This window comes from Anabrus simplex, chromosome 2 (assembly GCF_040414725.1).
Source record: "Anabrus simplex isolate iqAnaSimp1 chromosome 2, ASM4041472v1, whole genome shotgun sequence".
In the NCBI taxonomy this organism is placed as follows: Eukaryota; Metazoa; Arthropoda; class Insecta; order Orthoptera; family Tettigoniidae; genus Anabrus; species Anabrus simplex.
In genome coordinates, this window is record NC_090266.1 from 814,463,215 (window position 1) to 814,482,260 (window position 19,046).

General features: G+C 37.5%; 1 protein-coding gene across 1 annotated transcript in view; it reads right to left on the reverse strand.

Moving 5' to 3' along the window:
• LOC136863696 (dolichyl-phosphate beta-glucosyltransferase) overlaps nt 1–19,046 on the reverse strand; it is a 253,703-nt gene that overhangs the window by 155,326 nt on the left and 79,331 nt on the right. Inside the window, exon 3 of the mRNA XM_067140056.2 lies at nt 1,479–1,681. Within this exon, the coding sequence (XP_066996157.2) occupies nt 1,479–1,681 (203 nt within the window). The remainder of the gene's footprint in view (nt 1–1,478; nt 1,682–19,046) is intronic.

Sequence of the window (19,046 nt, forward strand, 5' to 3'; positions counted from 1 at the left end):
GAAAGCCGGGCATAGAACTAACCACTCTACCCCACCAACTGCTCAGGTTACGGATAGTGGAAACCTTTACCTTCCAACCCTCCAAAGGCCTTCATGGCCTGCAACACTCCAAGGGCCTTCATGGCCAGAACGGAGATGACATGTAAAGAAAACAAGATTTAATGTAAACACTTTTTTTATGTTTCTGTAACCTTAAAATGCAGATTGAATGTAACAGAAACATTCAATGGAAATGTATAAGTTTTAATGTACAAGAAACAATGCTAATTGTTTAATGTCCATTCAACTGCAATGGATCAAGAGATGCTGAGATATCAGAATATTGTTCCACAGGATTTCTTATAGCACGCCAAAAATCAACAACATAGAAGGTTTCGTTTAAACGCCATCAAATGCCACGAAACCTAGCCAAGATCAAAGCAGTTATTTTAAGAACTGACTGGGACACAGGTTGCCAATATGCAGAAATAAGTTGAAGTCAGAAAAAGCTTTGGCCTGATAAACCACAAGATGAAATGAGATGCATAAATTATCTACTACAACATATAGATAGAATCAGATGAAAAGTGATAAACTTTTCAAAGAAAAAGATAATTAAGACCTCAGAAAAAGAAGAAACTTCGTTCTAAGATTTTCTAAGTTTAGATTGTACAAATTTACTCAGTTGTATCTACCGGAAGGATGGGTGCTAAATCCCCATTGGATAACTACAATTAAGGAAACAACTTTTGAAATCCAAAATTGCCAGGTTGAATGGTTCATACGCTTAAAGCGCTTACATTCTGAGCCCAAGCTGACCCTCTGAACCGAAGACAGTACGCTGATCACTCAGTCAAAGAGCCAGACTACCGCAGTGGAGATGTATAGCAGCAGAAGAAACAAAGCACACCTCAACTAACAACAATAGTCACTCTGTGTAATGTTATCATTGGTAAGTATTACTGACTGAGAACATTGTAGGACATCACATTTTGTTTTATTCTGGCCTAGCTCATTCTGGTGGTATTTGAAGGTGCTCAAATATATCAGCCCCATTCTGGTGGTATTTGAAGGTGCTCAAATATATCAGCCCCATGCTGATACATTTACCGGCACATAAAAGAAAAAATGTAGGCACCTTGACACCTCCAAAAACTGAAGAAGTAGTTAGTGGACATAAAACCAATAACACTATTTATTATTTAAAATCCAAAAATTCTCTTCACCTGAAATAGAAATGAGCAACAAGTCAATAATGACTAACTAATAATAATGTTATTGGCTTTACGTCCCACTGACTACTTTTATGGTTTTTGGAGTCTAAATGAACAACATGGTTCAATCCCATCCAGCAGTAAGTGTCCTCCAGAGGAATAAAACCACAAGCCAGCTGAATACTAAATACAAGGGACAACAGGGATGCAAAGACATCATTAAAATTAAAATAAAAACAAACAAATGAATGAAATTCTCAAAAATAATGCTCACATATTACTTACCAGTCGCACAGCACCGCCCTTGCCCCTATTAGTAATGAGTTCCATAACCCTAAACTTTTCAGTCCCATATTTACGAGCGTACTCGTGAGTTATAAGCACAGTACGATCCTTGCTGCCATCACTGACAACAATTACTTCATATTTAAGTTGCTGAACAAGTCGTTTCTCCAAGAATTCCATACACTCATCCAGCATGGGTGGCACTGTAAAATGAAAAAATTAGAAAAGTTGCAGAGGAATGTTTATAATCTTGAAGAAGTGCTAAAACATGCAATCTTTTTAAAATAAAAATTCTGGTTTCCAAAAGGTTTTCTGCAAAAGGTTATTTAAATGTTTCAAACATTAATACAGAAGGAACTAACAGGTGCTATGGCTATGGAGCAAAGCTCTGCATTCGGGAGATAAGTGGGTTCGAACCCCACTGTCAGCTGTCATGAAGTTTTCTCTGGTTTCCCTTTTTTCACTTCCATGTAAATGCTGGGACAGTTCCTACTCACAGGCAATTCCTTCCATTTCCTTACCCAATTTCATTCAACATAATTCATTTCATCTTCATTAGCTCCTCAACTGAGGTTGGTATGAGGAAGGGCATCCAACCGTATAAACATGCCACAGAATTTCATCTTGCCTCATTCTCCACCCGAATCATTAACGGGACAAAGGAGTAGTTGTACACTCTCCTAGATCTTATTCAACATATTCTTTACAATAACACAAGATCAATAAAAACTAAAATACATGTGCTAATCAGAACATTCTAATAAACACAAGGTAAAAAAATAAAAAAAATAGCTATACACGGCAGAACACAAATATTGGACAATTGAGAGAACCTTCATTCATGAACCTTATAACTTTTAAATAGCAAGGGCATGTAAACCTCCAAACCAAGTAATAAACACAACATGAGGAGAAATAATGTCAAAGTACTGCTATGAAAAAGTCCGGTTATAGTACGTACCAGAACATACCCCTGAAAGGAACATACTTTCCTTACTTTCTGCCTGAGGCAAATTACAACCAAATCTCATACATATTCCAAAGTTGTGCAACATGTGCAGGCTATGGGAAAATGCTGGAACTTGTTAGTACCCTTAGTAGTCTAAAGAGAATGAATAAATCAATAAATAAATCAATCAATCAATCAACATTGATCTACATTTAGGACTGTTGCATAAATGGCAGATTCCCTATCAATTGTTAAACTAGTCTTTTCTTAATTGATTTCAAAGAACTTTCTCGATCATCCACCTTGGTAAATTATTCCTCTTCTTATACTGTATATGAATATTTGTCCCAATTTGCCTCTTGAATTCCATCTTCCTCTTCCTGGCAGCTCCTGTCCACCTAATGTGGCTGTTCTTCTCCATTGTGCAATGTCTGCACTTAGTGCCGGTTCTCAGCTGGATGTATGCTACACTGATATTGCCAAGGCTTTCGATATCATAGACCACACGCTTCTTTCCTATAAACTTCATAACGTTTTAAGATCCCTGGTCACTTCCTAACTCTCCTGCAGAGCTTCCTCAGTACCAGAACTCAGTGTGTGAGTGGTTCTTGTTCGATTCAGTTAGACTCCTGTTATGGTACATTTTGGCATCCCACAGGGCAGTGTGCTGATCTACTTCCTTTTGTCCTAATCTATATATATAAAATAAGAGTTTTGTCTGTACATTGCTCAGAATTTGAAAAGAATGGTATTTTTGTATCGATCATGTCCACAGTAACAAGAAAATGCAGTTTTTACTTTTCCGTAATGTCTGTCTGTCTGTCTGTCTGTCTGTATGTATGTACACGCATCACGAGGAAACGGCTGAAGAGAATTTAATAAAAATCGGTATGTAAAGTCGGGGGGCAAGCCGCTACAATCTAGGCTATAAATCATTTTATTCACGCTGAGTGAAATGGTAGTTTAGGGGAAGGCCTAAACTTCAATTCTCAAATATTTATATTATTGGTGGTCATATCGATAAATACTACATAACTAAAGTTATATATAATTAAATTTCTGATCATGTACGTCTTAAGCATTTTTACCGTACCGGCTATGATAACACAGATATTCATGAATTTGGATTTTTGTTGCTAAGTCCATATCAACGCCGAGCCCCGACAAAATGGGTAAACATAATTTAATGAAAATCGGTATATAGAGTCGGGGAATAAGAAACTACAGTTTAAGCTATAAAATATGTTATTCACCCTGGGTGAAATGGTAGTTTAGGGGAAGGCACATAAAATTTAATTTTTAAATACCTGTGTTCTTCGTTCTATGGAAAAGTACTACAAAGTTATAGAGAATACAATTTCCGATCATTTATGTTTTATTCAGATTTATCGTACCGACTATGATAAGAGTGGTATTTCAGAACCGGAAGACAATTAATAATGTGAAGGCCTACAATATCGAAAGCGCGTAACATTGATCAACAATAACATTACACTGACCGTTGTTTGTTGTAATGTTCTTTGCCTCTTATGCTGACATTCAACTCCGATAGATGGGATTACTGCTGCGTACCGAGTATAACAGCCTAACTGAATATTGGCGGGAAATAGCTGAGGAGTTAGATAAATTTCTTTTTTAGCATGCCATTTTTCTGGTTCATACATTTTGTGATACTGCTGGTACGTAACACACTGGTTCATCATAGTATGCCAGCTATTCGATACCTACTCTGACGCGCTGTTTTGAATGAGCAGTGTGCGCACTTAAGTCAGAGGCTCAGTTAGTAGTAGTAGTAGGAGTAGTAGTAGGAACTGGTCTAGAATTATAATTTAGGCCTACGCCAAATTATGGTACCACAATTCACTAAATAACTTTAAATTCAACCCTGAAATGAGCCGTTTCTTAAGAAAAGCTTCTTCCTCTTCACTTTTATTAAATCTACATTAATTTTATTACAAATTAGCAGCGAAGATGTGGTTTCTTCTCTGGCTTGGAGGAAAAATTGCCTCCGCGTCAGATAGTTCTTTCCCTCGCCAGTGTAGTGAATTGAGATTTTCCGACTCATCGGGTACTCCCAGGAAACTGATAAGTAAACGGGCATATTTTTTGCCCCGAGACTATCCAATATTCGAATCCCCCCGCCGAAAAAAGACAAAGATTGTTCACGGATCACGGATGTCTGCGTTTTGGTCATTCCAGCTCTGTAGTTTTGGACTGTCAGTTCGGCAGCATAGTACTGTTCGTTAAAAGTGATAAAATATGTGGTTTTTCATTTGATCGAGTATTTCATATGAAAGCATTGCTTTGAATCGCGCCATTCTTACTGACGTCATTGTAATGACCCATGTTCATTTCAGTTGGGAAAACCACTAAGAGAGTCTTTCTGAGAATCTATAAAGGTAGGCGAAGAGTGAGTGTCTGCCATTATAATGAAAACTCCCCAACCTGATTGTGACTGACGGTAGGCAATCTGGCCTACCATTACAATGAAAATTCCCTAACCGAGTCTTCATATGAGAAAAGACGTTGGTGACTTCCCCGTCGTGCTTCTAGGGCAACGTTAAGAGCTATGCAACTTAATACAATCTTGCTCACAACGTTTACACTACATAACCTAGAATTCTGTATAAAATTTAGAATTCCGTAGCGAAGCACGGGTACATCGGCTAGTTATTTATAATCTTGTTGGTACTATATCCTCCCAGTCTTGTGAAATTCTACTATTTGCATATGATTGTAAAATATTCAAACAAATCGTTTCTTTAACAGATGTAACCTCCTTACAGAATGGGATTAATTCTCTCTCTGAATGGTGTTCTACATGGCATCTTAAACCAAATTCTGCCAAGTGTACCTCCATCTCGCTTTGAAAATTCCCCCTCCTCCCAGGTGCGGTGGGCTTATGTTTGCCAAGGTGCCGGAATTTAGTCCTGCAGATGTTCTTTTACGTGGTAGTACATCTACAGACAAGAAGCTGACGTATTTAAGCACCTTCAAATACCACCGGACTGAGCCAGGATCGAACCTGTCAAGTTAGGGTCAGAAGGCCTGCACCTCAACCATCTGAGCCATTCAGCCCGGCGCTTAGGTTTACTGGGTGGATCATTGTTATATGGTTTGACCCTACAGAGTTCACTGTTCTTTGTTATGTTCTGATAGGTCTGGTTGTTGTGGTTATTATGCACCTGCCTGAGTATGTTTAGTTTCATGTCTTCAAGTTACTGATGGGTTTGGATTACATAAATTGTTCCAGTATAAAGCTGGTACACATTAAGCAGCTTCTAAATAGGTCTCATACATTTTCAAATTCAAGAAGTTTTTCTTTCTATATAGGAATTTTACTTCATCTTGTAACCAGATTTTATAAGCTTTATGTTGAGTTAATCATCTCTGATACGTGCTTCAGTGTATTTTTCTTTGTGTGACCTTGTAAGAAACTTGGGATCAATTTTTGTGATATGCATATTTTCAAAAATGCTATGTTTTTAATTATGTAGACTAATTTAGTTTTTAAATTAAGATAATTATGTGGCTTTTTATATGCCTAGTTGGCATTAACAACATAATTCATGAGCTTGATGTTCTGTATTTATAATATGTACGAATATAACGCTAGTGGGTGTTCCTCCTATTCAATACAAGTTGGTACACACAGTTATATTATTATATATACATGATACTAGTTTCAGCCCTACAATCTTGGGCAATCTTCAACCATATAACCATAAAATATGTTAAAAACTAACTAGCCTATACATAAAATCTTTCAACATATACACTTAAAATTATCTGTTCATTGGTTCCATTGATACGTATTGAATATTGCTCAAGTTTATTCTTATGTTATCGATGTTGTTAAAATAACTTGCACATGCTTAGGTTCTTATTATAAAATTGATATAAAACAACTATGGTTATTATATGGCATATTATTGACACTGCCTTGATAATACCAATATAAATGGTCCGTTATTGGACATTATAAATTTTCCAGCTAACTCATTCCTGGTTGCCAGCGTTTCGCCCTCGTGTGCTAGGCTGGGCTCATCAGCTGGTACCTAGCACACCTACCAAGACGCTGGCTAGTGCATATCATGGAGGCCACTGCATAGGCTAATTGTAGCCACCAGCAGTGCCAATGCACTGGAAAATTTATAATGTCCAATAACAGACCATTTATATTGGTATTATAAATTTACTCATTCGGAACAAATATTTCAGATTCCCTATGGGAATCAACTTCTATATCAACTGCCTTGATAGTTGCTGTCCATATGTGGTAGAATTGAATTTGGTTTACTTCACAGTGTGTGTTTGAGTAGCACGTATGAATCTTGGCAAATGATTTGATGACGTTGATCTTACGTAGTGAGTTATCACAATAAGGGAAGTCAAGTGGTTATTGGCCTAGAAGGAACATCCTTTGCAGAGCTAATCAATTCCGTTTAATGTTGATATCATTGAGATCCCAGGAGTTAAGTCTATTGTGTGTGTACGGATTGGATATGCTGGATATCTGTAAGTATAGGAAAGTCTAAATGTGGAGCTTAACGCAGTAGACTTTGGGTATAAAATGCAATAAATATAAGTAATGTACTTACTCCTTCTAGCTCAAGTGGATCCTCTCAGCACTACATTTGGGTCACACTGTCCACTGTCTTCTATGTGAGACTTCTTGTATGGTGAGAGATTGTGAAGGAGGGGAGGAGGAGGTGCAGTAGGCGGGAATTTGAGGTGGAGCTTGAAACCGTGGTGGGGTTGATGTATATTGTATGGGTTGGAGCAAGATATGTGTTCACAATTAATGGAATGGTAGAACTGTATAAAATATTTACCTTTCCGGTTAATTCATTTAGATTATAATTTGGATTAGTGTCCTGGTTGATTCCTAGGTAATGTTGAGCAGGGTGCCTTTTCGTAAAACCTTTAGGATACGAAAATCTTGTTTTACCTCAATAAAATTATGTTTGAGGTCTGTCATGTGCTGTCCCATGGCGGAAAATCTATTATGTTTTGTAGTGTTAGTATGTTCAGCAAAACAGATTGCAAAGTTCCTTACCATCTGTCACACGCAACTTGCTTTACGTTCTTCACATTCCAGTCTGTAAGTTCCTGAACTGTAAAATTTAGGCCTATCAGTGGAATTGATCATATTGGAATTATGAGAAAGGTGGGTGTTGTTATTAGTGGTCTTAAATGCTATTTTTACTTTATGTTTCTCGAACAAGTTGGTTATATTGTGTATATTATTATTATTATTATTATTATTATTATTATTGAAGATAAAGTTGAGAATTCATTCTTGTTCTTTGGTTCATGCATTTATTTTGATTTAGGTTTGCGTTTGATTTTAGATATTAATTTGTTGACAAACTCTTTGTTGAAACCACTTTTGTTTGCTATAATTCAAGTAGTGCTTATTTCTTTGTGCAAATTTTCTTTTGATAATGGTATGTTATATGCTCTATATATCATGCTATAATACACTGCTCTTTTTTTGAGATGTCGGGTGCATACAATCCTTTCTTGTGGTATTTGCCATTTTTGTAGGTTTCTTATTGATGATGTATTCTAAATGGTTGTTTATTCTAGTGACTGTTAAATCCAAGTAATTGAGTGATTAATTGGTTTCTGCTTCTACTGTGAACCTAAAGTGAACTTATAGAAAGAAAAACTTCTTGAATTTGAAAGTGTATGAGACCTATTTAGAAGCTGTTCTATGTGTACCAGCTCTATACTGGAACAACGTTTTAGTCCAAACCCATCAAAACCTTGAACACATCACAATCAAAAAACAGCCCAGTTTAGAAGCAAAATTAAACTCAGACAGGTGTATAGTAACTATACCAACCAGACCTATCAAAACATAACAAATAACACTGAGCTCAATAGGGTCAAACCATATAACAACGATCCACCCAATAAACTTAACCAGTTCCATTCCCCAATAAAAAATCTCTCTAATATTGAATTCAATGGGGGTAGAACTCTGTATGTTAAGCAGAGGATCTCAGCACAACTGGCCCAGAAACAATGTGTGTGATAATATAGCAATTACAATAAGAGAAACAGAAGCAACGATAACTAAATTACCTAACGAGCAACAGGATGAGGTTAGTTTTGAAGTAAAAAAGAGACTACCCAATTACATAAAGAATCTGAAAACTAAACACTATCATAACAAGATTAACATTGACAGTATCAACAACCAACAATTAGCATACCTCAAAAACAAAATAAAAACCAACAAAGTTTATAAAGGCAAAACAACAGTAATCATGGATAAACCTGACTACATTGCCAAGACCACACAATTTTTCCACAACAATACCTTCAAAACTATTAAAAAAGACCCCATCACTATAATTCAAAAAGAATTAAAAACACTACTGAATAATATTAGCTTATTCTTAGTGATCAAGAATCTAGTAAAATGATAATTAGGAATCCAAAAATCCCAACAGCGAAAGCATTTCCCAAAATCCATAAAGATAACATGCCTATGAGACCTATTATCAATTGCAGACCCAGTCCCAGATACAAAGTAGCTCAGTTTATACAAAAAATCCTGAAAAAACATTACACTCTTAAGGCCAACAAAACCACCAAAAACACAATAGAATTTTCCAACAACACAAAATCTTTAAAGTCCATCCATATCATAATATGGTATCCTATGATATTACATTCATGTACCCAAGTATAACAACCAAAGACACAATTCTGCTAATAGAGAATAATCTGAAATTACACAGTCAACTTACTATAGTAAAAATGAAATAGATGAGTTCATCACCATCCTCCAGTTCATTCTGAAAAACAATTTATTTTAAATTTAACAAAAACATCTACCTACAAAAAGGATTACTAATGGGTTCACCAGCATCAGGCATATTAGCTGAAATATACTTAGATCATCTTGAATACACCAAAATTAACAAAACTGATAATATCTATTACTAGATGAGATATGTAGATGATTTTTTCACAATTTTAGACACACATCACACAAATAGCAACCAATTACTAGAGAAACTAAATACATTGGGTCCCCACATTAAGTCCACAGTAAAGTAAACTCGTGTCCTCATCCTGAGGTGGTGCAGCTCTTTTCAGGCACACCTCCATTGGAGGTGAGCTGCATGTACCATTTCAACCACATACCAGCCCTCCTGCCATTCTTAAATTTCTGGCAGTACCGGGAATCGAACCCGGGCCCCCGAGGACGGTAGCTAATAACACTAACCGTTACGCTACGGAGGCGGACAAGTCCACAGTAGAAGCAGAAAACAATAAATCATGCAATTACTTAGATTTAACAGTCACTAGAATAAACAACCACTTAGAATAACACACCTATAGGAAATCTACACAAACGGCAAATACCATAAGACAGAACTCTATACACCCCACATCTCAAAAAAGAGCAGCGTATTACAGCATGATATACAGATCATATAAGATACCACAGAAAATGAAAATGAAAACCTACAACCTGTTTTCCAGTCATTGACCAGGTCAGGGATGTAATGAATGAATCAGATATAGGCTGTTAGTACGATGGGGTCACCACTCCCAAAGTGATTTATTAACGACCGATAGATGCTATGAAATGAGAAGGGAGAGTGTTGCTGGAATGAAAGACGACAGGGAAAACCTGAGTACCCAAAGAAAAACCTGTCCCGCCTCCGCTTTGTCCAGCACAAATCGCACCTGGAGTGACCGGGATTTGAACCACAGTATCCAGCGGTGAGAGGCCGACGCGCTGCCGTCTGAGCCACGGAAGCTCTATAACATACCACTATCAAAAGATAATTTGTGCAAAGAAATAAACACTATTCGAATAATAGCAAACAAAAATGGTTTCAACAAAGACTTCGTCAACAAATGAATATCTTGCACAGTATGAAATTAATATCCAAAATAAAAAGCAAACCTAAATCAAAATTAATTAAGGAACCAAAGAACAAGAATGATTTCTCAACCTTTACCTTCAATAACAATAATACCTATACACCATATAACAAACTTGTTCAAGAAACATACAGTAAAAATAGCATTTAAAAATACTAACACCACCCAACCTTTCTCATAATTCCAATACAACCAACCTAACTTATAAAATTTACAATTCAGGAATTTACAGACTGGAATGTCAAGAACGTAAAGCAAGTTATGTGGGAGAGACGGGAAGAAACTTTGAAATACGTTACGCTGAATATACCAACACTACAAAACAGATTTTCGGCCATGGGCCAGCACACGACAGACCTCAAACATAATTTTAGTGAGATAAAATAAGATTTATGTATCATAAAGATTTTGCAAAAATACACCCTGCTCAACATTGCAAGTTATAAATCTCATTCCATATATAAATACTTTTTATAAACTGCTCAACATTGCAGAGGAATTTTTCATTCAATTCAACCGATACACTAATCCAAATTATAATTTAAATGAATTAACTGAAAAGTAAATATTTTATACGATTCTACCATTCCATTAACAGCTAATACACATCTTAAAAAGTTCTCCAGCCCATACATCAACCACCACCAAGACTTCAAGCTCTACCTCCAGTCCCACCTACCGCACCTCCCCCTCCCTTCCTTCACGACCTCTCACTATACAACGTGTCTCAAACAAAAGGCAATAAGATAGTGTGACCTGAACGTAGTGTTAAGAAGATGGACACGAGCTAGAGGGAGTAAGTACGTCACTTAAATTTATTACATTTTATACCCAAACTATACTCCATCTCCTCATTTAGACTTCACTATACTTAGAGATATTCAGCATATTCAAACCAGACACACACAGTAGACTTAACAACTCCTGCGATTTCAATAATATCAACATGTTCCATTAAACCAAATGAATTACCACCAGAAAGGATGTTCCCTCTAAGCCAATAATCAACTCAACTACACTTATTGCGATAACTCGCGACATAACATCGATGATTTAGAATCATTTGCCAAGATTCATATGTGCTACTCAAACTCACACTGTTAAGTCAACCAACTTCAATTCTACTACATATGGGTAAAAATGATCAAGGCAGTGTCACGAAGGGGTACAAAAAAAAAATGGAATTATTTTTAAAAAGCTATATATTTTCAAATTCTTTACAAAATTACCTTATTTCCTTCAAAATACTCTCAATTACAACTAATTCATTTGTCCCACTGTGCTTCCACAGTTCAAAACATTTCTTGTAGTCATCTTTAGAAATGGCTGACAGCTCCTCCCTCGTTCTTTTTCTTGGCCTCTTCAATGTTGTCAAATCAGTGTCCTTTCTCCCTTTTCATGCGTGGAAATAACAAATGTCACATGGAGCCAGGTCAGGTGCGTGGCAGCAGAAGCATGCCATATTTAGTCACAAACTGTAAGTACTGTCGTAACAGAGATGGCTGTGTGTGCAGATGTGTTGTCGTGGTGGACGAACCAGTCTCCTGTCTGCCACAAATCGGGTCTTTTTTGACAAACACTGTTGCGCAATCTTAATAATAATAATAATACTTCCCAATAAAAGGTTTGCACGTTGTTCACTTAAAAAATGAAACATAAAAAATGAAACTAGAACAAAACAGCGCTAGCAAAAACAATAACTGCAGATGAACAGAACAAGCCAGGTCAACAACACAGGTGGTACTGAACTGGCAATGAGTTGTGCTGTACATGCCTAGCGGCAGAAATGCCTACTACACAAGCTTCACCCACGGCAATGTTATTCTGGTTATTTTTGGGTACCCCCTCGTAATACGTACGATAGCATAACTGTTTCATATCAATTTTATAATAAGAACCTAAGCGTGTGCAAGTTATTTTAATAACATCAATAACAACTTAAGCAATATTCAATATGTATCAATGCAACCAATGAATAGATTGACAGGATAATTTTAAGTGTATATGTTGAAAGATTTTACAATCTTTAACATATTTTAATGGTCAAAAATTGCCCAAGATTGTAAGATTGTGGTGTATAATCTATGGGTATATAATAACTGTGCACCAACTTGTAATGATTAGGAAGTACACCCACTAGTGCTATATTTGTACATATCATCAATACGGAACAGACACTGTGTGTGTGTTTATTAATGAACAAAACAGGCGTTCAGCCCCGAGTACATGTTCACAATAATAATAAATAAATAAATACTAAATACTGCTACTGTACACCTTGGCCGTGCCATGAAGCCTGTCAGATACTCCGGAAACGTGACCTCAAAAGTTAGGTCACCACGGTAGTCATCCTCCGTCTCTTCATGCCACGTCCAGCTACTCCCCTGTCTAATTCTAAATTCACACTTAAAACATCAATAACTAATAAAATTAATAAATGTAGTCCAACCTAAGCCACCCCTCTCCACCATATACAAAATAAAATGAACAATAAAACAAAAAGACCTAACGCTACAGTTATAGACCAGACCTCCTCAGCCGGGCCTATATTTACATTCTATTGCTGGTGTTGCAACTCTCTGCTTGTTATCATTCACACGTACCCACTCATCACTCAAACCTTCATGCTTCAGCATTTTCATCACCTTTATTGTTCCCTGACCTACTCCAAAATAAGCTACAACAGCAACATTACACGATTGCATACCAAACCAGCCATCTTTCAGATTCCACTTCCTATAGTAGAAGGCTAAATAATAACAACAATATTCCGTCATTGCATTCCAATCCACCATACCACAACTTTTACCAATCCGCGTTAACATTGCTTCATTTCATTTCATTCCGTCATAACACTCCATAATAAAATTTCCTCTCCATCTCCAAAAATTTCGGCAATGAATAACAAATACCAATCACGCACATACCAACACCTCTCCACCATCACATTTCTTCGTCCTCTCCATAATAAAATTACCTCTCCATCTCCAAAAATTTCGGCCAGCAATACAACACCAACTCCACATCATATACCACCTCTACTTATATCACTACTTCTCCCACACCACATTCCAACGATATGACACCTCCTAAATCATAACACATAGTCAAAAATACCAAGCCCTCAATATTTTCCAACATCACATTTCAGCAATACAACACCAACTCCACCTCATATACCACCTCTACTTCTTCTACCATTACACTCACCTTTCCAACGATATAACACCTCATAAATTAATCATAACACATAATCATAAATACTAAGCCTTCAATACTTCCAACACCACATTTCAGCAATACAGCACCAACTCCACATCATATACCACCTCTACTTATATCACCACTTCTCCCACACCACATTCCAATAATATAACACCTCCTAAATTAATCATAACACATAATCATAAATACCAAGCCCTCAATATTTTCCAACACCACATTTCAGTAATACAACACCAATTCCACCTCATATACCACCTCTACTTCTTAAATACCAAGCCCTCAATATTTTCCAACACCACATGTCAGCAATACAACACCAACCCCACGTCATATACCACCTCTACTTCTTCTACAAATACACTCACCTTCTGCCATCCACCATCTTATACCACCACTTCTCCAACACCACATTTCAACCCTATAACATATCATAACTTATATACCACTTCTCCATCACAACATTTCAGCCTCCACAAATAAATACCATCATAACTTTCAACTCAACTAACACCACCTCCATCTCTTACCTCTTCTACAATCATGCCCTTAATTACTTACTTACTCTCTATATTATTGTTTTTTGCTTCTTGTTACAATACCCTCATTACTTTTCGCAACTCTCCACATGTCCGTTAAGTTTCTATTTCTCCCTCCGCTAAAACTCTGATTCTGCTCGAAAATCTCACGGGTTAACTCTGGCCTTACTTTTTTACCCTGATCTTGCCTTACTACACCACTACACTCGGCTCTCTCAACTTCTTGTTGCTCACTCTCCTTGCCCCCATCACCCATTTGTTCTTCAGCCTCTCCACTGCACTGTCCGTCCACTGCTCTTTCCTTGCCGTTATTCCTACTTGCACTTAGCACTTCTCTCTGTCTCTCTTGACCCTTTTCAGTAATACTTCCGGTAATTACACTTCTACCCTCGTTATCTTTCACTTGCCTATTATCTTCCACTCGTTTGTCTTCCCCATTATTCACTACACTTCTCTTAGCCTCCTCATCTTGTTTCATCCTCCGTTCTAGATCCATCAGTCTATTCACCGACCATATTCTCCTCCAGTTGTTGCCTGTCACCACTAATTCTTGTCCTCTGATGACTGCATTCAACCCCTGCTGCCTGGCTCGTATCATGTGTTTTTTAAGGATTCTTTCATTCCTCCACGCTTCCGTTCCCATGTCCCTCCTTATCCATATTTTTTCCCTTTGCACGTTACCTGCATTACGCACCACTATATCAGCCATCAATGTAGAAAATAAATGCACTTTGATAGGCCTATTACCTCTAAATCTTCCCACTTTTGTCACATCATCAATGTCCACTTCACTGAAATTTATTTTCATTTTACCCTGAATTATGTCCACTACTTTATAAATTATACTCGTCTTATCTTCCTTCTTCCCCTCTTGCACTCCATATATAAATAAACATTTATTTCTGCGACTTTGGGTGTTAGCAACTACGTCGGCTTTCAGTTTCGACATCTCCTCTTCCAATCTCCCTATCTCCTCTCTTAATGCTGAAACTTCTGCACCATTTCTTCTCACCTGTGCAGCTGTGTCTTCTACCTTTTCTTGAAACAACCCCTTCATTTTTTCAAACTCCCTCGTTTGTTCCTTGATCATGTTTTTGATTTGTTCAAAGGGACATGTCTCCGTGACCACCTCTTTTACGATTTTTCTGATTGTTTCCATGTCCTCTCAGCTCATATTTCCCCTGGAAGTAGGACCTGGGTTCAGTTCTACTCCCCCGATCCAAAGCAGTATCAAACTCACCGCTGCAGAAAGCATAAATTCTCCTATTTTATCCAGTTCTATTTTACATCCTCTTGTCTTCACTTCTTCTTTCTTCCCTCCCAACCACCTATGCTCGCCCTGTACTGTTCTACACCAATCATTGCCTATAAGCACCTCGCTGACTTCCAACACTCCGCACTTACACTACCTTCTCCCACTCCAGGGACCCTCCACTCCGTACGTCTGCACTCGCCGGTGGCTCTAGGTGAACTGTCAATACGGAACAAGAAACTCATAAATTACAATCAATAATGGCTCATCAACAAAAAGTGGAATCAGAAGAAATAGTTACTCTGTTGAATGATATGCCTGAGGATTATCCGAGTGTGGGAATAGTGACTGGGATCTGCACGACGGCTTTGTTTCACCGCTAATTCAGGAATCAACTGATGGAATGTGCAAATCCAATTTGTCAGGTAGTGATGCAGAAGTACAAATTAAGTATCTTCATAACTGATTTATTTCCGATCGTGTACCCGATGGTCATGTACACGGACGTATATGTAGTATATAGATAGATATGCAGGTAGATCGTGGATATATTTGTACTTCTGTTCAGCCATAGTGACTGCAAATATGATGTGATGCAGATACTTCTCGTCAAAGCCAAGGGAGGAGTCGGCAGGAGAGAAAATGTGCAAAGTTCGCAAGGATATCTGCTTGATAAACTTAACCATAAAAGGTATTTTATTTGATCCTATACTGACTTGTCTAAATCGATTAAAGAAACTATTTAAAATAGTTTATATTAAGTCCACCTTCTCAATACACTTTTAATGACTGAAAATTATTTATTCTAACATACATGCTTCAGTAACAATATGCATTCCCTGATGAAGGTGGACCCAACATAAACTATTTTAAATAGTTTCTTTAATAGATTTAGGGTATCTGCTTCTCAAGGCCGTATTCTACGGCTGCAACCGCTGGCGCTCTAAAACCTTGCCAAGGTGGAGAAGATGAAAATAGGACTGGTGGCCAGCGGTGGTACAGAGTAGACTCCTATGAAGCCTGGAGAGCATGTGAAAGGTCATCGAGCTCATCAAAATGTGTTGAGAGAAATACCCGTTCCTACTGGATATGCCGAATGATCTGTACTAGCTTGGAGGCCCAGCAAGTGCCTGGAGGCTGGTGATTGATAATTCCATTCTAAAGCATAAAGCATATAATCAAGTGCACAACTGACGAAACCAAGAGACAAGTTGAAGGCTCTAATTTTTCTCTCACTACTGAGTAATTAGACGTTATTATAGCGGTGATGTACGCCAGAGAGTTGCCAGAAAGAACAGCAAGGATCTTCATACTTTGTGGGAGGAAGATTGTGGTGTGCCCCTAAGCAAGAGAGCAATATAGATCCTGTGAAATTCTAAGTTTCCTGGGATTGATAAATTTGCTGCTCTGTTCTCAACTGTGTGGAATAAGTTCATTGAGAACTCTATTGCTTGCTATCAACCTGGGCCATACAGTTGATGAGCAGCTCTTTCCAAGTAAAGCTAGGTGCCCATTTACTCAATTCATGTCAACAAAACCAGATAAATATGGCCAAAATAATTAGCTTGCTGTAGATAAAAACAGTAAATATGTTTCAAGTGGACGACTCTTGCACTGAAGATGAGCATGGCAGAACACTTTATGAAGCATCAATCAAGGCCGTAACACTACCACTGACAATTATTTTACAACAGTAATGCTTACAAAGAAGTTGAAAGTGAAAGGTACTAGTCTTTTGAGCATTGTAAACAAATTAAGAAGGGAAATTCCAGTTGAAGTTAAAACCATGAAAGATAAACTCTACTCAAGAGAAGTCTACAAGAGTGACAATATGACCCTTACTGTGTATCAAGGTACACGAGGGAAGAATGTGGTGCTTCCGAGCACACTCCACCCAGATGTAGACATCTCTGATGATGAGGCGACAAAACTGTTGAAAGTGACAAAACAAGACTGAGTAGGGTGTCGATGTAGTGGAATTGATGGCCTGCAAATACTGTATCAGAACAGGGACAAGACCAGTTCACTTTTTTCAGAACACGTTAGATTTGGCTGCAATAAATGCCTGAATCCTATACAAGGAAATAACATTAGAGAAAATAGCAAGATCACAATTTCTGCAAAAGCTAAATTAGCTGAAGAGTTGGAAATGCTTTCATGAACAGCTGTCCATATATCAAGTGAATAATCTGATGGTGGATCAATGACAAAATACGGTCAAGGAAAGTTGCAAGAAGAATAGGACAGTAGGAAAATGTACCACATGCAATAAAACAGTCTGTAGGTCTTGCACTGCCACCTGTACTAGGAAGTGCAAGAAATGCAATGGCCTCTAGTTGAGTACTGCACTGTTCATAAGTAGCCTATTTTATTCCTTTCTACAGTACATATAAAAGTACAATGTATGTAACAATATTTGCAACTAGTATTCGTTCTTTACCAAGTTACTGATGTAACAAATTTTTAAAATGCTTTTAACCCTGGAATGGCTAAGCGTCACCATCGCAATCCATTTCTGCTCAGCTCCAGTGCTAAAGTCACAATCTATTACGTCAGCGCTTACTAAACTTGTCTTCGCGCCTTTATTGTTAATTTATTTATCACATAATATACATAATTTGTTGCTATTGCCTTTACGTCGCACTGACACAGATAGATCTTATGGCGACGATGGGATAGGAAAGTCCTAGGAGTTGAAAGGAAGCGGCCGTGGCCTTAATTACGGTACAGCCCCGGCATTTGCCTGGTGTGAAAATGGGAAACCACGGAAAAACATCTTCAAGGCTGCCGACAGTGGGACTCGAACCCACTATCTCCCGATTACTGGGTACTGGCCGCACTTAAGCGACTGCAGTTATTGAGCTCGGTATATATACATAATTTAAAAGAGGAAAGTTGAATTCACATTATATAACTTTGGTTTTAAGAATTTCAGAGTAATGGAGACAGTTGGCACACCTGAGAAAAACTATAAAGTTTTGCAGTTGATCATCTTGTTGTATGTGTCGTGCGCTGATGTGATTGTTACATGTGTTCCACCTTTGGTGTTAGTTTAGTCATCCAAAATGAGTGAATTATCGGGGAGCAGTGAAATACGTGATGGTTTACTTGATATTGAAAGTGAAGGAGATAGCAATGTGTTTATAGAAGAAGGAAATGACGACTTATCTACATCATGTGACGACTTGTTCGAGCCTAAGCTAAGTGATGTAGACAGTGACACTGATGATGATTTAGGACAAACTGAACGAGAAAATAGGGTGAATTCTAATGAAAGCAATACTGATAATGTAGTATTGACTACTGAACCTAAGTGGACAAGAGCCTACCCTCCTGAGCTGGAAACAAAAGTGAAAGGGAAGTTCAAGCACTCAGGTGGTGGAATGCTGTATAAATAATACTATATTCAGTAACTTTTTACATTTGCAATAGTGACAAATAGTGAAAAGTGTATATTATTAGAATCAGCATAAAATTGTGGATATTTCATACATTACACCCAACAGTGTTGAACCCATATTTCTGAACGTTTTGTTGCCTAGAAGTTTGATTTTTTTTTTTCAATTTTTCTTTTGTGTGTTTTTCTTTTTCAATACTGCCTTATGCTGCTGCATTGGTGAGTTTTATTTTAATATTCTTTGATTTTTCTAAATAAAATGCACTTCATTATTAGTGAACAGAATACATTTTTT